The sequence below is a fragment of the Acomys minous genome (assembly GCF_964271855.1).
Source record: "Acomys minous genome assembly, chromosome: 9".
Taxonomy (NCBI): domain Eukaryota; kingdom Metazoa; phylum Chordata; class Mammalia; order Rodentia; family Muridae; genus Acomys; species Acomys minous.
The window spans coordinates 47,816,227-47,843,806 of record NC_140490.1 but is presented as its reverse complement, the minus strand read 5'-3'; the positions used below and the strand labels follow the sequence as shown (position 1 = coordinate 47,843,806).

At 45.5% G+C, this 27,580-nt stretch overlaps 1 protein-coding gene across 1 annotated transcript in view; it reads left to right on the top strand.

Moving 5' to 3' along the window:
- CAP2 (cyclase associated actin cytoskeleton regulatory protein 2) overlaps window positions 1-27,580 on the top strand; it is a 147,286-nt gene that overhangs the window by 85,271 nt on the left and 34,435 nt on the right. Inside the window, exons 5-7 of the mRNA XM_084795089.1 lie at window positions 17,056-17,199; window positions 17,531-17,616; window positions 22,568-22,673. Of these exons, the coding sequence (XP_084651215.1) occupies window positions 17,056-17,199; window positions 17,531-17,616; window positions 22,568-22,673 (336 nt within the window). The remainder of the gene's footprint in view (window positions 1-17,055; window positions 17,200-17,530; window positions 17,617-22,567; window positions 22,674-27,580) is intronic.

Below are 27,580 nucleotides of genomic sequence, written 5' to 3'. Positions count from 1 at the left end.
ATTTACTTATTATGTATCGCTCTTTGGCTACAATGAACTTTGCATCTCAACTAGGCTGGTCCACAGGGTATCCGGATATTTGCCAGACATGATGGTGGTGTAGGGTAGACGGTGTGTCTAAATCTGATCTCATCCTTCTGCTAAAACTCCATCGTCTTGCCATTCCCCTTCTTGGTCAATGGTGACAGCACCCTCCTCACTGCTCAGTCAGAGAAATGAGTCACCCTCCGCTGCTCCTTTACTCTGGTTCTGTATCCGGCCTGGACCCTGCTTCTCGCCTCTCTGCCATGCTCACTCTGGCCCCAAGAACTGCAGTGATCTCTGAGATGATCTCCCTGCTCCCCTCACCCCCACAATCTAGTTCTAAGACAGCATGAGGATGATTCTTGAGAAGGAAAGTTATCCGTGTCAGTGGGCTGAAAACTCTGTGGCCATTTCCTTTTGTTCGGGATGAGAGCCAGACTCCTTTGGACAGTCCACAGATCTGCTTCTACTGCCCGACTTGTCATCTCGGACCTCACACTCGCCCACTACCACTTTCCCCCACTTGTTTCATGCCAGCCACACTATTTGCTTGCTATTCCTGGAACCGAAGAGACAATTGCCAGCCTTAGATTCTTCACAGTGGCTATTTCCTCTGACCGGAAGCTCTTCCCACAGGCACCCACGTGGTCAATTCCACGCAAGTTATTCAGCTGTCACTTTCTCAACGAAATATGAAATCCACCCTATTTTAAACAACTGAATCCTCCCCTACCCCATTTCTCTCTCCCTCTTCCTCCCTTTCTCTCCATTTCCCTCTCCCTTTCTTTTCTCCTAGACCCCATTCCCTCCCCTCCCCTCCCCTCCCCTCCCCTCCCCTCCCCTCCCCTCCCCTCCCCTCTCCTCCCCTCCCCTCCCCTCCCCTCTCCTCTCCTCCCCTCCCCCCTCCCCTCCCCTCCCCTCCCCTCCCCTCCCCTCCCCTCCCCTCCCCTCCCCTCTCCTCTCCTTTCCTCTCCCCTCCCCTCCCCTCCCCTCCCCTCCCCTCTCCTCTCCTCTCCTAGCTTTTATGTTGCCCAGGCTGGCCTCTAATTCATTATATAACCGAGAGTGACCTTGAACTTCTGATCCTCCTGCCTCTACCTCCCAAGTGCTGGAATCTCAGCACAATTACACCCCATTTTTGCAGTGCTGAGGATGGAACTCAGGGACTTTATGCATGCTAGGCAAGCAAGTACCCTCCCAACGGAGCAACGTCCTCACCTCCATCCCATGTAAATCTTATCGCTGCACTACCTGCCGTCCCCGCCCCCATGGCTTTTAACACCTAACATGCTATGTATAATTGAGCTATTATGACTGGTAGTTGATTTTGTGTCTCAATTTGACTGAGCCTGAGCTTCACATACTTCCTGAGTAAATGAAGAGACAAACGGTAACAAATGACAAGCTAACTCTCTTTAGAGGCATATGGGTGGACACAACCAAGCAATCTGCTACAAGGATCAGGGAGTCTGCCCTACTGTTGCTATGATTAAAAACAAACAAACAAACGAAACCACTCTAACCGAAAGCACCTTAGGGGAGGAACTTTCTTTCACTCATACTTCTAGGTTCTAATCTATCACTGAGGGATGTCATGACAGAAACTTGACATAGAAGCCATGGCAAAAAATCTGCTTCGTAGCCTACTCACAGGCCCGAACTTAGCTAGATTCCTTATATAGTCCAAGACTACCTTCTAAGGGGATGGTGCCACCTACAGTGGGCTAGGGACACCTACGTCAATTAACAGTAAAGATAATCCCTCATAGATATATGCCCACAGGCCAACTGATCTGGGCGGTCCCTCAGGTGAGACTCCTTTCTCAGGTGACACTAAACTATGTCAAGGTGACAGTTAAAACTAATTAAAATAGAGTTGGTAAGATAAAGAGGAGCAGCAGGGAGGGAGGTGGACAAGAAAGGGTGATGATGGAAAAGTGTGATCAAAGTACATCATATATGCATATGTTCATATGCAAATTAATATATGCTAATAAAAACATTAAAAGGTAGACTGGAGAGATGACTCAATTTGTCAAGTGCCTATTGTATAAGCACGAACACTTGAGTTTGGACTCTCAGCATTCACCTGACTATTGCTAGGAGTGGTGGTCCATGCCTGTAATCCCAGCACCAGGGAGGTAGAGGCAGACAGCTCTCTGGAGCTCACTGGCCAGCAAGTCTAGCTGGAACTATAGGGTCCAGGTTCAGTTATGGGCTGTGTGTCAAAACACAAGGCAGAATTAACTTAGGAAAATAAACATCAACATCTGGCCTCTTTGTATACACAAGCACATGTGAGCGCATGCTCACACATACACACACAGAGAGCGAGATGGAGGACTGAAAAAGAGAAATTTGAAGTCATGTGATCTATGGAATGAAATAAACAAATTAATAAAAGCACAAGATTTTAATTAGCCAGGTTTTCTTGGCTATTTCCAAGTAGACTTGTCTTTATTACTTTTCTTTTGCTGTAATAAAATATCCTGGCAAAAGGCAGGGGGGAGAAGCCCTGTGCTCCCTTGCCCCTCAATATCTGAGGCAATCAAGAGAGCTGACCCTCAGGGTCATGACAGCGGGTGAGCTGTCCCTGCCCCTTACTGGCTGTGGCACTCAGGAGAGCAGTACCTGTAGCTTGTCTGAGCAGCATAGTAGGGCTAGCCTAGGTTAAGGTGGTGAGGGTAAGCCAGCCCAGAGGGTCCCACAACTTGTCTTCTGTGAGGTGGCATGAGTGCAGGGTTGATGCCCGGCCCCTCCCCAAACCAGGGCAACACAGTAGAGTTGACCCTGACGGCCAAGGCATGAGCCAGCCCCAAGGGTGTGAGAGTGGAGGAACTGGTCCAGCACCTCACTGGCTGCAGTACTTGGGTGTGTGGGCCCCTCAAATGGGCAACACAGTGCAACTAGCCCTGGCGGTGTAGGTGAGGGTAAGCCAGCCCCGAAGACATGAGAGCAAGAGAGCTGACTCAGCCTTCCGCTGATGGTGGCTTTGGGTGGCCTAGCTGGAGCAGTGCTGGAGAGCTCGCCCTGGTGGGGCAGGTAAGGGAGAAAGGGTGCACTAGCCAGCTCATCTACCGCCCAAGCCCAGACCCAGGGCTCTGAGTTGGCCCACCCCAAAATCTGTGAATGGCTGGGACACGTGAAAGGGCCAGTCCTGCTGATCCAAAGCTGCAGGATCTCCATGACACAGGCCAACAACAGAGTAACCAGGAGGAGACCCAGTGAAGACACAGTATTGGTGGTGTCACAGAAGCCAGAGATCTCAAACCAAACCAGTGACTCATTGCATGAACACTTGCAAGTAAAGAGGTGTGGACAGGGGACTATACTGTGGGACACACTGTGACACACTAACTACAGCTTCCATGAGGAGATGTTTTCTAGTTTTATTTTTTGTTTTGTTTTTGTTTTGTCTTGTTTGTTTGTTTGTGTGGTTATTTTGGGGAGGGGTAGGAGGTTGCAAGGGCAAAGGGCAGATATGAGGGTATATGGAGAGATAAGTAAGACTGGGGTACATGATGTGAAATTCACAAAGAATAAATAAAAATTTTTGTTTTGTTTTGTTTTTTAAAGAGAATGAGGCATGGTGTCACATGCCTTTAATCCCAGCACTCGGGAGGCAGAGGCAGGCGAATGAATGTGCTTAGCTCACTCGCTCCTTTTCACACAGTTGGAGAGCCTATCCTAGGGAATAGTACCTCCCACAGTTGGCAGGTCTTTGTGCCCCAGCTAACCTAATAAAGACAGTCCCCACAGACAGGCCCAGAGGCCTGGCTCCCCAAGTGATTCTAGATCTCATCGAGTTGATAATTACAATTGACGTTTGCAGCATCCCAGCTCCAGACTTGAAAACTAATTCTATATCCGTTACCTGTCAGTTTGCTCTATAGGTGCAAAGAATGTCGCTGTTCTATGCCATTGCTTCTTCGTAATCAATCCTTATACACACAAGGACAAGGACAAGGGGAAGCAGGGACAAAGAACACAGGCGCGGGGAGAGGATGGCGCCGCCATTAGTGGATGGTTAGAAGTGGGTGTAGGAAGGTCCTGCCAAATAATGACAGCAGCAGAGTAGAGAACAGAATCATAACACAAAGAAGAAAGCTCCACCCTCTCCCAGTTCAAGACAGCTCTTGAAAACAGTCTGAAATAGAGACCAAAACAAATAATTGAAAAAAAAAATGTATACATGCAACCACTTCGGTAGCTATAATTTCACATGAAACTATAAAAATGTATCCTACATGCCAATGGGAAAATATGCAAATATTTGAAATTGATGGGTTTTAAAAAAAATAAATTTCAATTAATGTTCTTAAGTCAAAAAATTGCCAAGACTATTTTTGCTTGTGTGTGGTAAAAACATAACAAGTCAAAGAAAATAACCCTACAACCACAGGGGGAGGCCTCTTAAACACCATTAAATGCCCTGAAAGGCATCACCATGGTGATGACAGAAAATACGCAGAGAGGAGGCGGATGAGCAAAAACAGGGTGAACAACTGACAGATCTCTGTGGCTCCTCCAGCCACCCACAGGCCTCCTGTAGATCTGTTCCAGAGAAATAGGGCCCTCAGAACACTGGAGAGAAGGAGGAGGAGGAATTAAATTCCATGGGCAAAGACGATTAAGAAACATCCAGTGAAGCAAAGGAGTAAGTTTTAGCACCCCACCTGAGATGAGATGAGCATCAATAGAGGAACATCATACCCAGCATCCCTCCTCCCTACTCAATGGACCAGTATGCCCTGTTCATGTTTATGCTAAGGCTGGTAGTCTACCCTAAGAAAAATAATGGAACTGTGTGATGATTGTGTTACCTTTCATAGCAAAAGTGGATTTCTGATGAAGGATGATTGACACTAAAGATGTCTAGATCAGATAATGGTTTATCTGGCCTTTGGGTGTTCTCAGGCTCCTAAGATAGTGCTGAAATGTCTTGCATTGCTTGAATTACTACATCTTGGTATGATCTCAACTACATTCTCCATAAGCCTCTGAGAAGAAATCTGCCCATGCTTTCATCATAGCCACTTAATTCACGGGACAGAAAATGGTTCCTAGGAGACTCAGGTGACTGCACCAGCATCTTCCAGATGGGGCCTTGGGTAGTTTAAGCTGAATGTATCATTAGAAAGTAGAGGCAACTGGTGAGAAAGCTATCACTATGATGTGTGGCATGCAGCCAGCACTCACTGGATGTTGGGGAAAAAAAAAAACCTAGATGCCTGTCCAAAGTCTTTGTATTTCTCCTAATTCAACGGACTCATTTGTGATCGTTGTAACTGATTTTGGCTATATAATGCTGGCGAACTGAAATTGCTTTAGCACTTTTTGCCACTGTACAAACCCAGAGACAGTTGGCAGAGTCCTGTGGAAAGCCCTCATGCCTCTCAGCTGCGGCATGCACAACTTCTGAAGTAAAAGACCAGGTGATTATAAAAATCCATCCCTGTCGGAAGCCAGATGGTAAGTCCCAGAGTACAGCAGGGGAAATTCCCTCAGCTCAGCCAATCCAATAAAGGGAAAGAATAAAGGCATGGAGGTTGAGGGTCTTCCCGGCCTCCGTCTGCTCTTCTAGGTTGATGGTGCAGAACCAAGTTAAGTCTTCATCAACTTCATCTCCTCCTCCTGGCTTCTCTCTCACTGAATCTCGATGTCCTTGTTTGTCATTGCTCAGTACAGAGTTCCTGCTTCCTTCTTGGATCCCAGATAATCTGTTCACCCCATGTCCCTGCCTTGAGCCCCTGAGCCCATTTTGTCAAGATCCGATGCAGGAGAGACAACCAGATTCCATGTGTGTCATGTGTTCTTGTTAGCCAGGACACCGATGCGGGAATGAAAAAGACCTTCACTGGGACTCTAGTCGCCTTTATGTACTCACTGTAGTCACCGTGCCCACCAGAGCAGCCCGTGATCTGAGGGCCCTGGGAGTCGGCTCTGATATGAACTATGCGCATTCTGATTGAACTAGAAGCAACCACATCTCAAAAGCTAGTATTCTTAATCTGAAGAAGCGTTAGCATAAAGGCTCTGTGTTGGTGTGTATGTGTGTGTGTGTGTGTGTGTGACTCTGTGTGTGTGTGTGTGTGACTGTGTGTTTGTGTCTGTGTGTGTGTGTTGGTGTGTATGTGTGTGTGTGTGTGTGTGACTCTGTGTGTGTGTGTGACTGTGTGTTTGTGTCTGTGTGTATGTGTTGTGTGTTGTGTGTGTGTGTGTGTGTGTGTGTGTGTTGATTGACCTCTGACCCTCACTGTTTCCTCAAGACTCAGGAGATAGGGTGAGGACCCAAACCACTGTGCATCACTGTGTTTAATATTTACACAGCCACTGCATTTGGCTGTGTCTATCATATGCCCACCTATCTGAAAAGTCTCTGTTGTTGAGTGCTTAGAGAAAATTATGGCCTATGTGTCATGTCAGTAGAACTGGGCTCTGGTTGTTTGCTTTTATTTGTTTTTGTCCCAGTGGGGTGTGTGTGTGTGTGTGTGTGTGTGTGTGTGTGTGTGTGTGTGTGATGTACCTAGACTGGCTTTGAACTCACTGTGTAGCTAAGGCTGGCCTTGAACTGACTGTATCTAAGGCTGGCCTTGAACTGACTGTATCTAAGGCTGGCCTTTAACTTCTGATCCTCCTGCCTCTGACTTCTAAGCACTGAGATGCCAGGAAATGAACCACCAAACCTCAGAAGGTTGACTGAGAAATTGCAGAACGTATTTACAGAAAATACTTTATATTGAAAGTGCCCAATTTCCACGGTGGCACATGCCTGTAACCCCAGCACTCAGAGGGGTAGAGGTAGGCAGATCTCTGTGAGTTGGAGGCCAGCCTGGTGTACAAAGTGAATCCAGCACAGCCAACGCTACACAGAAAAGCTCTGCCTAGAAAACAGAAACCAGAAAGAAGAGAAAATGCTCAATTTGTAACTGAAAGTTCAGTCATTATAAGAAAAATGGAACAAGCTGACATCAAACTTCAATGCAAGCCCCCAAGGTCCGCTGTCTAAGTGATGCTTTGTTGCTGGCTCCCATTCTCCCTTTTCCAGATGTTCTTTCTCAAAAGCCAGTGAGGGACGACATCGTGTGACCCTGCATCATAGTTTTCTATGCTTTTTTATTTTTGATGGCTGAGAGAGTTGCTTTATAAACCAAAGCAAAAGCTCTTACTGAAATAAAATATTCTGATGAGTATAATGGGCCATTAAAGCTTTTCATAGAACAATTAAGTACAGGAGTGTGGGCGGTACAAGCTTCTCTCTGGGGACTGGAAAGATGGCTTATCAGGTAAGAGTGCTCACTGCTCTTGCAGAGGACCTGGGTTCAATTCTCAGTAACTACATCAGGCTGCTCAGAACTGCCTTATAACTCCACTTGCAGAAGGTCCAACACCCTCTGGCTGCACATTCATGGTACCCAAACGCATATAGGCACACACATACACACATTAAAATTTTTAATTATTACATCTTTTTAAACAACAACAACAACAAAATTCCCTCCAGGCATCAAGACAATGCGACTACACATAGCAGCTCATCCTCCTGGTAGACTAAGTCACACAATTTAAATCTTTATCTTTTTGTTTTTCAAAGAGGAGCTGGGGGACAGTTTTAATAGGAGAGAAAGCTCCAGGGCAGGAACACTAAGCCTTGGTGGCTGCCAGCAAAGAAAGAATGGGGAACAAGGAAGAAAAGGGCACGCCATCTGAGCTCGTCAGCATGGAGCGCAGCCATGTGGTTGAGGGTGCCATTGAGAAAGAGCGAAGAAGCTCAGAGCAGCTGAGAACTCTACTCAGGCTCACGCTAGCATCCCAAAGGAGGACACGTTAAAGCAGCCGAGTCCAGAGGGTGGGCCTCTAGGCTGCCGGCAGGCACTGCAATTCTCAACAAGTTTATTCCTAAAGAATGTACCTTATTCTCTGGTGTCTGGGCATATAAGGCAACCCCCAACTTTTCCAGCTAAAATAGAGTTTGGAATATACTCGCCCTCTTCCAATGCACACCCTATGTGGCAGACTCAGGCATGTGTCTGTTTGCAGGCAGGGCACAGACAGCCAGATGTTTTATTAAATGCTGGTAGACACCCAGTGCCATCCTACACTGCCCCTTTAAGGTGCACTCGAAGACATGCAGCCCTCCAGGTTGAATGGGCGGGTTCTGGTGGAGAGCCAATCCATGCTCACATTCTCCTCCTCAAGGAAGATGTACGGAACTTGCTCCTCCCTTCTTCATACTCTCTGAGGCACCTCCAGTATATGCACTAGACATATAAAACAAGGAGAAGCAAGCTGCAGGTTAGTGTACCTGGCATATAAGACGACCCCTGACTTTGGCATGGATTTTTCAGGGTTAAAAGGTCATCTTATATGCTGGAAAATACAGTAAGTCTTTGGGATCCTTCAGTGGTTTTGGGTTTTGTTTTACTGTTTTGAGGCAAAGGCCCAAGTAGCCCAGTTGGCCTCCATTTATGTAGCTGAAGATAACTGCCTCTGCCTACCCCGTGTGAGGATTGTAAAATGTGTACCATACCTTTTTATGCAGTGCTGGGGACCAAACCCAGGGCGTTACAAATGCTAACTGAACTGCACCCCCAGTCCCCTTCAGTGTTCTCAAGACAGTTTAGTGACCCTACAACAGGGATTTATGTAACCTATATTTTTAAATTTTCAAGAAATGTGTTTATCATTCAATATAATAACAATTGTGATATCCCATACAGTTGTGGTACTCAAAAAAATAAAAAATAAATATTAGTAAAAAGCCAAAGTAATGATGGTTGATATTTGGTTACTGTGGTTTGCTAAGAAATATTGCTAACTATTACTTTCCTAGAGGCTTATTTAAATGCCGTGGGATCTAATCACTAAAAGGTCCACAGGCTTGGGGAGGTATCTCGGAGGATTGCAGGCTTGCCACACAAGCGTGAGGACCTGGGTTTGGTCAATTCCTAGAACCTATTTGAAAAAGCTGGGCATGGTGGCTCCTGTTTGTAGTTCCAGTATTAGGAGCAGACACAGGAGGGTCTCTGTGGTCCACTAGCCAGCCAATCAGCCTTATCTACTCAGCAAGCTCCAGCCAATGGGAGGTCCTGTCTCAAAAACAAAAGTGGATGCCTCTTGAAGGATGACACACAAGACTGACCTCTCGCCTCCACATGTTCATGCACGCTTGCATACACACACACACACACACACACACACACGAATCTATGCACACACAAATGCACTGTTAGTTCCACCAGTTGTGAATAAGACGACCACCACCATCTTAAGCCAAATTTGAAGCAAGCTTCAATTAAATACTGGCCAGGAGGATTGATCTTCTGGCCAGGTCCATCTCTGAGTTCCCAGAAAATGGTGACCAGTCACGTCTTACATAGGCTTAACAAGGCAACCGCATCAGGCCACCGTATTTCCCATCAGGTTCAATCAGGGGCCTAGTGTATATACTGATGTATTTCCTGCCTATGTACCCACCATGGACCTACGTCCGATCAGAGATGAGCGTACATGCTGACATACTTCCTGCCCGTGTACCTCCCACCCATGGGTGATCAAGCGCCTCCGGTGCAGGTACAGATAGGTCAAACACACTTGTTTAGGGGAGTGGAAACATAAATAGCCTCCAACATTTAACTTTGGTTCTCATGGCGCCCACAGTTGTACCCACATCAACGCATGTACACACATATACAAAGTCCAGGGGCTGAAGAGATGGCTTGGTGGTTAAGCTCTTCCGAAGGACCCGGGTTCAATTCCCAGCACCCACGTGGCAGCTTACAACTGTCTGTAACTCCAAGATCTGACACCCTCACACCAATGCACATAAATTAAAATTAAATAAAAATATTTTTTTAAAAAACCGCAAAGTCGGGGTTGAGGATTAACTCAGTGGTAGAGCACTTGCCTAGCAAGCACAAGGTCCTGGGTTCAGTCCTCAGCTCTGGGGGAAAAAAACACAAAGTCCAAAGACAGGCCTAACCTGTCTCACACCTATAATCCCAACACTTGGGAAATGAAAACAAGAGGATTACAAGTTTGGGGCAGCCTGGGCTACAAAGTAACTTCTAGGCCAGTCTGAGAATGTTAATGAGATTTCCTCTCAAGAAGAAAAAAGCTAAAAGTTTACTGGGTTTTTTTTTTTTCTGGTTTTTTTTTTTTTTTTTTTAGTTGTTAGGTTTGAGGGGAGCATTGTTTGGTTTTTGTTTGTGTGTGTGTGTGTGTCTGTGTGTGTGTCTGTGTATGTGTGTCTGTGTATGTGTGTCTGTGTGTGTGTCTGTGTGTGTGGTATATGCAAGCATGCATGTGTGTTTTATTAGAATGATGAGTCCTACAGTGGCCTTGAATTCATTATGTAACTGAGGGTGATCTTAAACTTCCTTTGATGGTATGTTTTGACTTTTAGTTATGTATATGGCAGGAAGGTATTGCACATGAATGTAGGTGCCTATAGGCACTAGAGAGGTCAGATTCCCAGGAGGAACAGGAGGTTGTGAGACACTTGGCACACATGCTGGGAACTAAAATCAGGTCCTCTGTAAGAGCAGTATGTTCTCTTAAATGTTGGGTCATCAAGCCGGGCGTGGTGGCACACGCCTTTAATCCCAGCACTCGAGAGGCAAAGGCAGGCAGATCGCTGTGAGTTCAAGGCCAGCCTGGTCTACAAAGTGAGTCCAGGACAGCTAAGAGTACACAGAAAAACCTTGTCTCGGGGAAAAAAAAAAGTTGGGTCATCACTCCAAGCCAACCGTGAGCTTCTTAGCCTCCTGCCTCTTTCTCCCAAGTATTGGGATTACAGGCCCACAACACCATGCCCAGAGATACACAGATACAGGTAAGCACCACATTCAACCATGCTCAATCCCCTGCCTCCAAATTTTGCTTCGAATTCCTGCGCCATAATGATGCCACCTTTGTCTGAAACTATCATTTCTAAAATGATGGAATTCTCACAGTACCGCAGTACCTATATGATACAGTCTGTTCTAGAATATCTCTCAAAAGAGCCATGGGTTAATCATTTGATCCCTGGCTGGTGGAAACCTTCTGAAATGGGGCATAGCTACAGGAGTAGGTCATTGAGAGCATGCCAATGAAAAGTATACTGGCATCCGCCCTCTCTCCCCCCGACCTCATCACACTTCTGTAAGGGCCAACGTTAACTGGTACCCTCCTTGCCCAAGGACAGATATTTCCTGAAATGCTAGAGGCTATTGTTTAGGTTTTCACTCCCCTAACCAAGTTCGTTTGACCAGATGTGCTTGATCACATGTAGGTTGGAAGGACCCAGACAGGAAACACGTCAAGATGCACACTTTCCCCTGATTGGTCCTGATTGAAAATACGGTAGCCTTATGGTTTTGCCTTCTTATACTTCTGCAAAATGTGACTCGTCTCTGTTTTCTGGGAACCCAAAAATGAACCTGGCCAGAGTCCATCATCCTGAATTAAAGCTCGCTTCAAACTTGGGTCAAAATTGTGGAACTGGTCTTTCTTGCGATTTTCAGGATTAATACTTCCACCACCCTCTGTTCTGTCTTCCCACCTAACATCCCTAGCAGAGTTCTGACTTGTCAAAAGTGGCACAGCCAGCTAGCTAGCTGTGGACTTAAAGCTCTGAAATTCTGAGCCAGACAAATCTTTCTTCCTTTTAAGCTGTTTTCCCTCAGGCATTTTGTCACAGGAACAGAAAGTTGCCCAATGTCACTCACTAACAGTGGGTTGATGGAGTTTTACTTGTTGATGACTTTCCTGGTTTGACTCAATGGCTTGAATCCAACTCTTAAAATCATTCTTTTTTTTTTTTTTTTTAATTTTTTGAGATTATAATTACATTTCTCTTTTGCTTTCTTTCTTCCAAATCCTCTCATACGTCTCCTTCAAATCCATAGTCTCTCTTTTCACTAATTGTATATACATATATTCCTAAATAGAACCTGTTCAGTCCATATAATGTTGCACATGCACAGTGTGTGTGTGTGTGTGTGTGTGTGTGTGTGTGTGTGTGTGTGTGGTCTGATCTGCTGACACTGGGCAAACATTTGGAGTGCTCTTCTCAGGGGAGGGCTACCTCTGTCTTTCCCAGCTTTCCTGGGTTGTGTATAGTTCTTTGTCTAGAGTTGAGGTCATGTGCTTTTCCCTGTCCAGTTTGGCTTGTTCATTGGTGTCATCTTTGCTCAGCTGACATATGTGCAATGTTTGGTCATGTTGGTGGGGCTTTATGGGTGTAGCTTCTGGTGTTACTAAAAGACATACTCTCATAGAAAAGTCCCTGATCCTCTGGCTCTTACAATCTTCTTAAAATTTTATTTTTGTTGTTGAGAATTGTATACATTAGCAGTGGATTTAGAATGTTCTGTATTTGCTTGAAACGTCTGTATTTTTCAGTGATTCCAATGAGCAAGTATTAATTTCATAATCAGAAAAAGAAATCTTTTTACAAAGTGACTTAGCCATTTCCTACTTGACATAAAACTATACAAGAACCCTGAATTCCAGCATCTGGAGAGATAACTTAGGGGTTTAAGAGCACTGGCTGTTCTTCCAGAGGACCTGAGTTCAATTCCCAGTACCCACATGGTGGCCCATAACTGTAACTCTAATTTCAGGGAAGCTGATTGCCCTCTTCAGCTCTGAAGAAGCCTGTACGTATATGGGGGTGCATAACCTCACACATCTATACACACATACACTAAAAATGAAAGATAAATATGTTTTAAAGAGCCCTGTGTTCCAGAGTCTGGTGAGATGGCTCAGGAGGAAAAGACCCATCCACGGAGCCTGGAGATCTGAGTTTGATCTCCAGGACCCACACAGTGCAAGGAGAGAAGTGACTCTCACAAACGGTCTTTTGAAGTTCACACAAAATTAGCAAATAAAAAAAATGCAATTTTAATTTTTTTTTTTTTTTGAAAAACAACCCTTGATTCTAGAAATAACTGGTCAGTTTCGTTGCTGTTGTGTGCCCATCTTTAAGGTCAAAGTCCAATTTGTTGCCTCTCTTACAGAACTGCCTGAGAGAGAATCTGGTTTGCCTTTTTGGGTAAAGTTTCTCCAAAGCTTGCTAATAAAACTCTTCCATCTTCCTTTCTGCAAAAACAATCCAGTTCCTTCTGGAGCTAAATGGAGATGGAGCTGATAGCAGAGCTGGGTTCTTCAAGTTCAGAGTCGTTGCAAGGGCGGTAAAGACGCAGCCCTGAGATACTGGTCCAAGCCCAGATGGGCTAGCACAGCCTGGCTAGGACAGCCCAACTGTGCTTGCACCAGTTGTGAGAGTTGCTTCTCTCCTTCCACTGTGTGGATTCTAGGAGCCAAACTCAGATCTTCAGGCTCCGTGGTAGCACAGCCCTGCTAGCACAGCCTCAGAAACATTTGCTGAAACCACGACCTTGCTCACTCGCCTCCGTCCTCTCCATAGGACCATGTGTGACTACCTGCTCCAAAGATACCTGGGACAGAAAGGATTTGGGGGCTCATCTTCACAGCTTGAAAAATCTATTTCCCTTCAGGAGAATGTCTTAGAAAATAGAAACCCGAAGGGAATGTAGGTTTGGGTTGTTTTATTTTGGAGAGGATTTGAAGTCGTTCCAAAATACACTAGCAGCTGGGTGTGCGCGTGAGTGTGTGTGCACATGCCTGGGTGGATGTGTGTATGAAAAGTGTCTTCCTCGGTTACTTATCTTTTGAAGCAAGGTCTCTCGCTGATTGCCAGGGATAGCTAGGCAATGGCGCTGGCCCACCATTCTCTCTCATTTCTGTCCTCTTGCCACTGCCATCCAGCACTGCATTTACAGGCAGGTGCAGCCACACACAACTTTTCTAAACTGTGGATTCTGGAGGTCCAGTCCCATTGTCCTTAAGCTTGTGCAGCTGCCGACTGACATATCTCTCCAGCCCCTGCAGCTGAGTTTTGAGACCACCACCCGCCATTATACTCCAAGAAAACAAGCACAGAAAACCAGGACACAGGGCTTAGAAGATGGCTCAGTGGATAAAGCACTTGGCTACTTGCTAGTCAAGGATGAGGACCAGAGTTTGAATCCCCAGAGCCCACATCAAAGTAATGGCTGCCTGCGATCTCAACACTCACAAAGTCAAGACCATACTCTAGGGCGAGGCAGCGCTACACCTGCCAGAACTGGGGAGCTCTGAGTTCAATGAGAGATCTTGCCTCAATAAATAAAGCGGGGAGCAATCAAGGAAGACACCTAATGTCAATTCCAGGCCTCCACACAGGCACACACTTGTTTACCTACACACGCATTTGTCCACACATATACATGCAAAGTTAACACACACACACACTAATAATAACAATAACACACATGACTTTTGAATTACTGCCTTCTTACTAGGGATTCAGTTCAGTTGGCAGGCAGCTTGCCTGGTTTGTGCAAGACGCTGGGTTCAATTCTTATCAACACACACACTTTTGTCTAGTGGGAAGCACTTTTGTAAGCTTAACTGACATCAATGCAATTCAACCCGTATTTGTTTAGTATTCCTAACAGATGCCTAACACCTAAACAGGACATCTGGGGTCCTTTCCGCTGACATCCACACACTAAGCACACTGTTCTCTCTGGCACTCCGGAGTCCAGCTGTGGATGTTCAGGAAGGGCTGGCGGAGATAAACCACTTCACAGCACACATGAATCTGTTGGCACAAAATGAAGGCCAAAGTGTTTGTTAGCACTGGTGGAAATGGGAGCCGTTCTTTCTTCTCTTGACATTTTTTAACTGATAAAAATTCTTCACACAATTGCCAAATTAAGGCAGAAGGCAACTTTCTTGATATTTATGATGGTCTTACCAGATAACTAATATAAAATATCTTCCAGAATTCTGCGTCTTCTCAGACTTCAGAGTTTGTTCTTGGGATGTTAGAGATAAGCAAAGTTGGTCTTAATAAATCTCTCCAATGTTATAAATATACAACATTGGTTGTTTCTCTTCTTGGGGCAAGAGGCCAGATCCCACCAGCAATTTAGATATTCTGGCCTTTACTCAGAGATGTCAACTCATCAAACGTATCATGGTTTAGCCAAGTGCTGAGAGGCAAGCAGGGGGTTTCGCATGGCTTTGCCACAACTGAATCACTAGCCTTTGAGAAAACCAGCATTGCCCCATTGATCCAGTCATTGAATCTGGACTGAACAAAAGTCCCTGGGGAGGGAAATATTTGCTTCATAAAGATTAAAGTTTCAAAGCTGGTATGGTGGCACACACTCGTAACCTCAGGCACCAAGAGGCAGAGGCAGGAGAATTTCTGTGAGTTTGCGGTCTTGCCTGGTCTACATAGGGAAGTCCAGGCAGCCCTTCTCTCTTTAGTTGCTTGTTCTCAAGTATTTAGTCACAGCAACAAGGAACATAGCTAATACCACTCTGATGTGAGCTGGTACATGGCTGTCATAACCATCACTGGCAGTTACTGTGCACCTCCCAGGCTCAGAGGTTTAAAATAGATCATCTCCTATAACCTGTAGGGTTGTTGTCTTTTATTTGCGCCAACTGAAACCAAAGGTCATCTGAAGTGATTTGCTCAGAGCCCTGTGCATGGTAAGTGGCAGAGGGCAGATTTGAAACAAGGTCTTTCTAACTCCAAAGCAGACATATATTGTGTCTGGCTTGGGAAAAGACATAGCAAAGGAGGTTACAGTTACAAGCAGATCTCAGGAGCTGCTGTGGCTCAGCATAATTTTATCTCCAATGGTCTGCTGCTCTTGTCAGAAAGGACTCTCCTTTGGCATGTGACACATGTTGCAACAGTGACTGTGGTCACCTAGGGAGATTTCCCAGTCTTCCCACTCCTGCCCAGGCCTCCTCAAGGCCAGGTGTATGAGTATGGGGTGGCAAGGAGATGGTAGATGGTTTCCAGTGTATAGTCAAAGTTGAAAACCATTCCTTTAAAATATTGGTTTAAAAAAGAAAACAAATCAAAGAGTTGCAAGGACCATTTCCATTTTCCCTCCTGCAAACAAGGCTGAGTAAAATTCTGCTGAATGCATTTCAACTGCTCCTGCAAACCAAGGCCTTTTCTATTTGCTATTCCACGTGCACTCACAGACTCCCACTTTGTATCTGGCTCCTCAACACCTGGAGAAAGCAGAGGGCACTCAAGGCACAGGTGATGGCTTCAGAGCCACCGTGATGCTGTGGGGCTCTCATCCCAGTGGTACCTTGTAACTCTCTTCACATAGTTTTGACAATCATTTTAATGTAACTAAAGGAATCATATGGTAACATAATCAGAAATGAATGTGACTATGCATGGGCTGAGGACCATATAGAAAGTCAAATCAGGCTAAAGTCATAAAATATGATAAATCATTAACTCATAATGGTCTTTTTGGGGGGGGGGAGGAACAGGATTTTACCCTCTAACCCAGGCTGCTCTCAGATCCGAAGCAATCCACCTGCCACAGTCTCCTAAGCACAGGGCTTAAAGGTGTGAGCTACCACACCATGTCTGCTTTCATTGTTTTTCCGGGTCAGGCTCTCACTTTGTAGCCTAAGCTCTCAGTAAACCCCCTGCCTCAGCCTGCCAAGTGCTGGGGTTACAAGAATGAACCGCCATTGCTGCTGCTGCTATTCTTGTTTTAATACAGGTCACCCTAGCTGTTTATTATAGTATTTTCAATCCATGGTTGGTTGACTCCACAACAGTAGCACCCAGAGATGCAGAAGACTGTCTCAACGTAACAGGGCTGGAGGGTGCAATGCTTGCCTAGCATGCCACGAGGACTTAAGATCAATCCCTGATAACTGCCAAGAAAGAAAGAACAAGAAAGGGGGAGAGAGAGACAGAGAATGGGGAGATGATTACAAGAAAGAGAGGGTGAGAGAAAGGAAAAGATTGAGGGGAGGAAGGAAGTGTTTCCCTGATATAATAAAGAAAGCCATCCTCTTCTGCAAGATGCTCACATGTTCCTTTCAAATTCCTAAGCCACGGCAAGCCCTGGGTGGTCCTCTCAGGCCAGTGTGCACAGTGTTCTGTCTGTCCATAGTAACCAATCCAATGTTCGCCTGCAGAATGAGGTGGCTGTCCTTCTAAAACCCATATCAGAGAAGATTCAAGAGATACAGACCTTCCGAGAGAGAAACCGGGGGAGCAACATGTTCAACCATCTCTCTGCTGTCAGCGAGAGCATCCCCGCCCTGGGGTGGATAGCTGTGGTGAGTAATGACTGGATGCCACACGTGTACTGCATGCATCCTCATTGCACTTTCAGGGACTTCCGGGGCCACCTTCGGCCTCCTCTGTCCGTAGTCTGGTGCACAGAAGGAAGGCTCCTCCCAACTGGGTGCATCAGCTTTCTCTCACCCTGTAAGAGCCCAGTGACTCCTGCTCTGAGATGGGACAGAGTTGCTCCAGCCTTTACAGCCCACACATTGCCTCTGACTCTCACCCATTGTTCTGTTGCTTTTCTTCTGCTTCTTCAAGGTATTTTCTTTCTTATCCTATTTTTTTTTCTTCTATGCTTGGGTGATGGTCCTGCTTTCTCAGTCCCCCAAACCTGGTCCTTATGTCAAGGAGATGAATGATGCTGCCACCTTTTACACTAACAGGGTCCTGAAAGACTACAAACACAGGTATGTACCGTCTTTTACTGGCTGCGTTTTCAATTGACCATCTGTCAGGCATTTGCTCCTAAAACTTAACTATATTTAGTCACGGATCTCTGTCCTAGTATCTTCATTGGTACACTGAGTAACCTTGGGATTAAAATCCCATATGCGAGCTTCGAACCTGTGACCTACCACTTTCAAGGCAAAAGGGAAGGATCCAAAATTCAAGGTTATCTTTGCTGCAGAGCAAATGTGAGATCTGCCTGGCCCACAGGCTCTTGAGGAGGTTCAGCAAGCTTCTTGCCACCCACCATACCTGGATGACCTGATTACAGTTCCTGCAACACACGTGGTAGAGGAGAGAATTCACTCTCACAGGTGTCCTGTCACCTGGAATGCAGGCCACCACAAATACACATGCAAAGTACATGAATAAATGCAATAAGAAAACAAAACGAGGGACTGGAGACAGTTCTCAGTGGGTAGAGGCAGGTTCTGCTCTTCCAGAGGGCCAGAGGTGATTGCTTCATGCAGGCCACAACTTCAGCTCTAGAGGAGCCAACACCCTCATCTGGCCTCCAAAGACATCTCCGTGCACCTGCACATGGTCACACAGGGGCACACACACACACACAAGCATGAATAGAAATTTTTCATTTTTAAAATAAATTGTAAAATCCCACTTTTGTAGGGAAAGCCATATGGAGAAGTGAATCTGACTACTGGATGACACACGTGTTTTAGAAAGGAAGCTGCCTCCATTTTCTTTCAATGAATAACCTGTCCACACATGACCACATGTCACTCCCATTTTGAGTTGCTGTACTTAAAGACTGAGCCTATATCACAGAACATTTTTCTTTCGTGTTTTGAGACAGAGTCTCTTGATGATATCCAGGGCTGGACTCAAACTCATGGCTTTTCTGCTGTCTCCACCTCCCAAGCGCTGGAGTGACAGAATTACAGGCATGTGCCACCAAGTCCAGTGGAAATTTCCACTGATGAAAATGACTAGATAGGAGGGATGGAGGAGTCCAAAACAGAGATTGGTGAGACTGTGAACTAGGCAAGTGGGGCGTGAAACCAGAATCTGAGCTGAAATAGGACCTGGAGGACAGACGGCTGTTGTATGAGCAACAGCTGTTGACAGCTGTTGAAAAGACAGGTGAACCCAGGGATTTTGTCTAAGGAACCAGCATGGGAGGATCCAGTATCTACAGCCCAGATAATGGATCCTGGAGAGACTGATCTGAAGAACCAGCATGGGAGGATCCAGTATCTACAGCCCAGATAATGGATCCTAGAAAGACTGATCTGAGGTTAGAAGGAAAATATGATCAAATGGAGATAGGCCGGGCTGAGGAGATACCTAGGAAAATGTCTCTTAATCTATTTACTGATTGTCACAAGAGTCCTCACCCTCCAATGAGGTCACAGCTGGTACTTGGTAACTACCAGCCCTTGGTAACTAATGGAAGAACTGAGACTAAAATAAGAGCTGCCACCTTCCACTGCCTGCCTCTGGACTATAGTAGTTCCCCGTCTGAACTCTTAAGTGGTACTGGCAGAAGCAGCCATTGGCCGGCAAGCGTGGGGCCTCCTAGGGACATCTCTTCTTATTCCAGGCTGCTCAGATGCAAGGAACTCAGAGGACCTGAGCTCTCTAGGCTGTCATCTCACTATCTGCTATGGCAGATCTGAATATCAGACCCAGGAGAGACACTTGACACAGAACATAGAAAAGAGCATAGCATATACCAATACCTACCACTATCTAACCCAGGAGGCTTTTTCTAGGAGGTTTTTTTTTTTTTCTTTTTCTGCCTTTCTTTTTTCTTTTTTGCCTGCTTCTTTGTTTTGAGACTACGATCTTGCTATGGAACCCAGTGGCTAGCTTCAAACTCACCATCCTCCTGCCTCAGGCCACTGAGTGCTGGGAATGCCATGACACCAAACTGTTTTTTTTTTAAATCAATATTTAGCCAATATATAAGAATATTTATACCATATATGTGAGGTATAGAGAACTGTAATACAAGGAATCAGTTGATTCATTTAATCCAACAACTGATTTTACAATACTTTGATCTCCTCCCCCCAAAACTCATATCCCCACCCTTTGTTGTTCCTTGTTTCTCATGAGCTTCTCACGTCCTAAGTCTCTGCTCTGTATGGTCTCCTGAGGAGGTGCCATCACCAGCAGGCTTGGGGTTCCCCTCTTTCTTGCACTGATACAAAGCAAGTCCAGCCTTTGCCCCCTTCGGCATTGTTTGTTACAGAGCCAGGAGCTGAATTCAAGTCTTCCCATAACCTAGACAAACACATTCCCATTAAGCTACACCTCCAGCCCTCTTTTTACTTGTTTTTTTTGTTTGTTTGTTTGTTTGTTTGGTTGGTTGGTTGGTTGGTTGGTTGGTTTGGGGTTTTTTGTTTTTGTTTGTTTGTTTGTTTTTGTTTTTGAGACACTCTCACTAAGTTGCCCAGGCTAGCCTTGCACTTATCTGTAGTCTGGACAAGCCTTCAAAGTGTGATCTTCCAGCCTCAACCTCCTTTGTAGTGGTAGTTACAAGACCATGCCAGCTGGCCCAGCTCAAGCTTTGCCCCTTGATCTCAACTATGAATGTTAAATATAATACATCAGGTGGCACCACCACGCACCTCATCAGCACCTGGAAACAATATAAGTCGGAGAACTGTCACCAGAGGAGCAGATCAGTTCACCTGGGTCCCAGTGCCCCGTGAACATCTTACACTGGTGAACTGATGATTGTCAGGAGCCTCACACCCTTTGTGGGTGGGTCCCCCAAGTTCCTCACAGGGCCTTCTCTGTGTTGCTCACGTGGCAGGCCTGTAAGAGAAAGAGCTGAAAGGCAGGCTGCCCTGTGGTTAGAACAGAAGGGCTGTGGGCCAAGGACTCTGCTTCTGTGCTTCCCAGGCAACGGCTTGGCCGGCTTTTGGATCCTTTGTCTATATGAACTGAGTGAGTCGGTTGCCTTGGGTTGCCTTGGCTTTGTCAGGGTGTGGCTTCACAGCTTCCAAAGTCAATGCAAATGGAGGGAGGTTCTCAGCTTTCATGTGTTCGGATCCTGCTAATCAACTAATCAACTAATCTCCTAGAGGCTAACTTCAGGTAAAAGGCACCATGCAGTTATTCCTTCCTATAAGGTTCCCCGCCCCCAGAACTTTCTTTAAATCAAAATAATACTGTAATGGTTAAGAGAGAAACACATTTGCATACATAGATTTGGTCTTCATTGGTTGTTAGAATTTTTCTATGCAATTACTCCTTCCTACATTTTTTTCTGGAACTTTCTCCAGATCAAAATAATTCTCCAATAGTATTAAAAAGTGTTAAAATAGTATTTTTTTAAAAACCACATTTGCCTATACAATTTTGGCCCTCATTGGTTGCTAGAATTTTCAGTAGAAGTTGTGTCAAATGTACAATCTGATTATGTCTAGAGTGTGTGACTTGCAGTGTCCGTGTGTTCTGTAAGTGCACACACAGAGAGGAGACACATCAGCCTTGTAGATTCCAGTCAGCAAATCTGAAACTGCAGAAGAAAACAGAGTGATCCAGAGTCCAGTCCTTACACTATCACTTCCTCACTGATGTCACAAACATCTACAGAACCAAACTAAGACAGGAGAGGCTCATTTTTACCTCATGATTCAGGAAGTAGAGACCCCCATGGCTGGGAAGGCATGGCCATAGGCCTGGCTTGGCAGCTGGAGCAGTGAGAGACTGCTCATATCTGGACAGGTAGGAAGCAGAAATGAGACAGGAAATGGGGCTCTCCAGGCTAGAGACTGGAAGGCCACCTTACAGTGACCAACTTCCTACAAGTAGACTCCACCTCTTAAAGGTTGCATAATCTTCTAAAACATCAACAGTGGCTTGGGACCAAGTCTTCAAGGATCGTGTCCCATCCAAACCATGGCTGTGTCCCTGCTCGCTTTCCCCAGAGGCATGGCTTGCTGCAGCAGGCTCTAGGCATGGTGTTGGCACTCAGAACCCTGCAAAGAAAGCAGTGTGTGTGGAGAAGAGTCTCTGTTGTCAAGGGACTTAATAACAGAGGGCTTCTCTCCAGCTAGTGGCCTGAGTATATATCATCAGGCCCTTGCCAACTCAAAACTCAGTGTTTTTCATTATCTGACGACTAGTGCTTTCTTCAAAATGGGAGAAAGAAGATTATGGAGGCAGAAATTGCCCAAGATGAGTGTGATTAAAATATGAATTCTCAAAGATTTAATTATAACATATTTTAGGAAAGAAATGCAACTGTTTGCCTATTCTAACAGCTCTCACAGTCCCACATGTTAGCCCTATTACGAAAAGCTTTCGACTAGCCCTTCATTAAATAAATACAACAAAATCTGATCTATCCCCACATAGCTCACACTGTCAAGAACATCCAATTAAGGCACCTCAGTGAGAATCACTTTAGAAGTATGGGGTCTTGCCTGCTGGTAAGGAAACATTTTCCTTACAATACCAGACTTGCCCACCACTCAGCATGAGTAGAGGTCTCCAGCCAATGCTACCGCTAAAACCAAATAACTGCTGAACTACTAGAAGACAAGCTGAATGATTTTGTTCCTTTTTTTTCTTCTTTTTTATGTGGTTCTCACCCCTAGCAGCATGGTTTTTTGTTTGTTGTTTGTTTTGTTTTTGTATGAGAAGGTCAGAAGGAACAGTCTGCTCTCCCTAAGCACTTTTACTAGGAATGGTGTCAGCTCCCTGTGGCCAGGTCCCCTGCCCTGTGTCTCTGTCCATAAGGGAAGCGGAGAGCTTCTCGCCTCCCTCTGGAGTGCTCAGGGTACTGCGCGCCCCCCCCCCGCCCCCTCAGTGTTCTCTTCTGGCTAGAAGATGATTGCTCTGGACTCATCTGGAGCTCTGGCTACCAGACAACGGTGGGTAAAACTGTACTTCCGGTCCTAACTCTGCTCTCGTCCACTCTCTCTTGTGACGAAGTGATCTGCGCCATGTGGATTGGGTGAGGTCCTATCTCAACATCTGGAGCGAGCTGCAAGCCTACATCAAGGAGCACCACACCACGGGCCTCACTTGGAGCAAAACAGTAAGTACCAGGCCCTCTTTGATCCGAGTATCAAAGGCCATAAGAACACTTGTGAAAATGTGTAATCCCACGTGGCCTAGTAATCTTACCTCAAGATAGGACAAAAGATCTATGGAAACAGCATTTCCTCTAGGAGACTCTATTAGCTGCCTGAGTGGCATGTGGAAATCAAGGGGTTAAGCTGCTGCGTATGGTAAGGATGCAAGGGGAGTATTTAGTATTCAGCCATTTAAGAACAAGATCACGAGATGGAACTGTAGACCACCATGTTAAAGGAAATAAGCTAGACCCCAAAACACAAATCTCCCCTGTTTTCAAACCACATGATCAGCATCTATACTTGGGAAAATGCCATAATGAAGCCTATTAGTTTATACAATTAATGTATGCTAATAAGAAAATGAACGGAGAACTTACACAGTGGCTCCTACAGCCATTAAGATTAGCCTGGGAGGTGATTGCATGGAGAACAGCCCATCGCTTACCATAGAGGTCTCGACTCAAGCACAGAGATGGCATTAAGAGATGGGCATTAAAGGGAACATGAGCTTTTGGGTGTAGTTACAAATAAAAAAATCAATGAAAAGTTCTAAGTATTTCTTTTGATATAGCAAAGTTCATTTAACAATCTTTTTTTTTAAGGTTTATTTATTTATTTACTTGCATTGATGTTTTGCCTGTATGTATGTCTATGTGAGGATTCCAGATCCTCTGGAACTGGAGCCACAGACAGTTGTAAACTGCTGTGCAGGTGCTGGGAATCGAACCCAGGTCCTCTGGAAGAGCAGCAAATGCACTTAACCACTGAGCCATCTCTCCAGACCCCTGAACAGCCTTTCTTATCACAGTGTGTTTGTCTGGTTTGGGTTTGGTATACTTGGTTTTGGTCAGGGGAGGGCTGGGACAGTGCCTCCTACCTTCCAGGCTGGCCTAGGTAACCTTAAATGACCTTGAACTTTTACGAGCCTCTACCACCCAAGGGTATTTGCCACCACACTCAGTTCGCGTGGTGCTAGGATCCGAGCTCAGGGTCTCCTGCAATGCTAGACAAGCACTGCACCAACTAGGCCACACCTCCAGCCCAATCCTAGCCCGTTGGATGTGTGTTAGCAACGGGGTAAGCCACAGCTTATGTGTGTTCCCACTTTAGTTTCCGTATGGGAAACTACAGTGGCCCTGGCCTCCTCTCCAGCCTTGTCTGTCCCAGCGCCTTCCTGACTCACTAAGCATAGCAGCAATCGCTGGCTGCCTCGAGCATCATGAACACATGCAATGATTAAACCAGTGGGCCTCAACCTGGGGGTCTCAACCCCCTTGGAGGGTCAAACAACCTTTTCAAAGACCATCTGCGTATCAGATATTTACGTCACGACTCATAATAGTAGCAAAATTAGAGTTATGAAGCAGCAACAAGAACAATTGTAAGGCTGGGGCCACCACAACATGAGGAACTATATTAAAGGGCCGCAGCGTTGGGAAGGTTGAGAACCACTGGCTTAAAGAAAACCCAAAAGAAACCACCGGTTCCGAACCTGATGTACTCATCCTGCTTTGCCTCAGTTGCAACATCCTGGATGGATGTTGTGGCTTTAACCTCAGTTTCCCAGAGGTTGGCACCCTGCATCTTCCCCCAAGCCTCAACTCAGACATTGAAAATCACTGTTGTTCTTCACCAGCTCCTGCAGCGTGGCGGTTCTCCTCCTCGCTTGTCTTATTTCCAGAGTGTACCTGAGCGGGTGAAGTTGAGGTTTCTGTATTCTCACCTGCTTAGAAACACGTCTCTGTCCAGCTCCTGACGTAGTGCCAGGAGTGCGTGCTCGGCGAACACTGTCAAGTACGGATAGTGCGCATTCTGGGAGTCTTGGGGCCTCCCTTGCCTCCTGGAGTCTCTGTTCTTGCTTCCTATGCAAAGCCCCTTCCATTAGAAATGAATTTCATCTTTAAATAGCCAACAGTTTAACCAGGGAAAGAGGAAGTGACACATTTGTCAATCCCATCCAAAGGTCCAAGTCTCCCCGACAGCTGTGCTCCAGGACACAGCCCTCAGCGAGTGCTAAGGGCAGCAGACTCAATACTGAGGTGACTGTGATTTTCAAGTTTTCAGCGGAGTGTGGGGTTCCTCCAAGTGTCCCCCAAGAGGTACAAAATGTTAGCAGTGACCTCCTCTGGGATGATGGTCCTTTGTGTTCCCTACTTTGCCTCTCCCACCACACAACAAGAATGTCACTTCTACAGGGTTTTAAGAAGGAGGGGTGGGTGTGGATGGATGGGGTGAACGTTTTAGAGACTGATTAGAATTCTTCTTCATCTGTTTCAGTTGAAAGCCTGTGTTGTTATAAATCTGTGTCATAAAGGGGGGGCGGTTGTCACACCTTGGCCATGGGGATAAGCCACTGCTTATTGTTTTCTGGCAGACAAACAGAGGAGGAATGGCGACCCACTTAGGGGAATACTGTCAACAGATGCGAATTCTCAAATGAGTGAAAAAACAATGGGTAGAAAACTTCTTTGAAATGGTTTGAATACCCTTAATACCACATATAAAGCTAAGCAATCATTTCTATGAATATAAAAGAGATCTGATTATTAATGATACAAAAAAAGAGTGTGTTTTTCTTTGTTCTAGAATGAATGCTCACTTTATTGTGTTCATTAAAATTAAGTGTGCCTGGAAACTGGAGATGGAGCTGGGTGGAAGAGCACTTGCCCGGCACCTAGGAGGCCTGGGTTCATTCCATTGTATCAAGGGATCGGGGACAATATACACTTTGTGCCAGTAACTCTCCAAATTGTTATCGCAACTCAAGAAGAAATGCACTTTATAGACACACCCTACAAGCATACAACCAAAATACGTTTCACAGCTTTTTTCTTACCCTTATAGGATGTAGTCAGAATGACTCTTCTTTGCGTCACTTTTGGTAAAGCTCTTGCTGAAACCCACAAAATCAATTTCATAATCTACAAATACATCACATCCCACACCTTAAAAAAAAAACAGTGTCATAAGACATGAGTTATATATTTACACAAAATATAAGCGAGCCCTGGAGCAAACTGGGCCTCACAGATTGCCATATTAATAACAGCTATTGCTTACTGAGCACATGGCTTAAGTCATGGAAAATTATCGAAACAGTAAATGTACTTGCATGTTATGCAAACACTCCAGCACCCAGCCACACGCCCAGCCCTGTGCTGCTTCTTCAATGGGACAGTGAAATGATAGTTGGGACCAGATACTAAAAATGTGAAGTAGTTACAATAGGAAAATGATTATTCAGAATGACACATAGTCTTTTGATAAGTGCCCAGACTTATACACAGACTCATGATTTTTCCTGACTTCTATCTTCCTAGTCTAAAGTTTAAGGGAGAAACCATTAAAAAAAGCATATTATAAGGTTAGCGAGATTGGTCAGTGGCTAAAAACACTTACTGTTCCTGTAGCTGACCCAGGTTCAATTCCCAACACCTACATGGGGGCTCACAGCTGTCCATAACTGCAGTTCCAGAAAGAATCTGCCGCCCTCTTCCGATTCAGACACCTATGAGAGCAAAACTCTCACGCACATAAAATAAAAACCTCTTTTAAGGTATACTATAAAAGTTATACTTTTGAACTTGAAAATTCAACTTCTGTTTTAAATTACTAAAAACTAAGATCTCAAGTACAATCTGTTGTACAAGTCAAACTGATTTCTCCTCAATGGCTATTCCAGAGACACACTAGCAAAATGAATGTTGATGGGAAAGCCAGGTATGGCCCCTTCATTTATTTATCTACTGATTGCAAGGATGCAAAAAAATAATGTCTGTGTCAGAACAACTAGGAAAGACATGGTGTTGGTGTTTAAAACAGCACAGGACTCGGGCTTTTACTTTTTATTTCTATTTTTTTTTTTTTTTGTGTGTGTGTGTGTGTGTGTGTGTGTGTGTGTGTGTGTGTGTGTGTGTGTATGTTATGTGGAGGTCACAGGACACTGCTGGGGAGTCAGTTCTCCTCTCCCACTTTGGGTCCAGGAATTCAACACAAGCCATCAGATTTGCATGACAAATGCCTTTGCCCCCTGAGCCATCTCACCAGCCTAATGCATCTCCGCAGACTACACAAAGCTGTGGATATGAAGGATCCTCAAGGATCTTCGGTAATTGTTTTCTTCCATCTTCAAGTTGGATTTTGACGTTTTTCCCATCCTGGGTTTCTTAGTACACTACTAAAGATCCCCGGTTCCTCCAATAGTGCACTCTGCTAGCATCCACCTACCTCCAAGACAGCACTTGGGACTGAGTTTTCCAGGTGCCCCCTCCTAACCTTGGCCTTCAGAGCGCAGCTGTGCCGGGCAGCTGCTGCTCCACCTGTCACTGACAAATGTGGAACTCTGAGGCCAGGGATTGTGTGGGACAACAATCGGGGGAGTGTGTGCACAGTGCGCTGGGGAGGGGCAGGAGCGCCTGGCGCTTCAGAGGAAGCAGCTGTGGAGTCATCTGTCTGTGTCTCTTCTTACACTGTAGTCACTTGTCATTTCTCTGGGCTTTTCTTCAACATGAAGCCACCATGGGACCTAGCAGCAGGCCAAACCAGAAAGGACTTGAGTTTTCCATTAGGTTCCTTCTTCCAGAGTCTTTTTCATATTGACTAAACTGATCTTTTGGCACAAGCCTGGTAGAGGCACCGACATCTGTCAGTTAGACAGATTTGTTAAGAGCACTAGCGAGTACTTCAAACCGGATGCCTGCAGCAGGGAAACTGGGCCCACTCCGTGTGATTACACAGACAACTGAACTTTTTCTGTTCTTCCCAGGAATTCCATGAGCAAGATCAATTAATAGGCCCAGCTTATTAACACTGGTGCCGAGCTTATTCTTTCTGCCCCTTTGAGTATTTCTAAGTTGCTTTAGCTTTA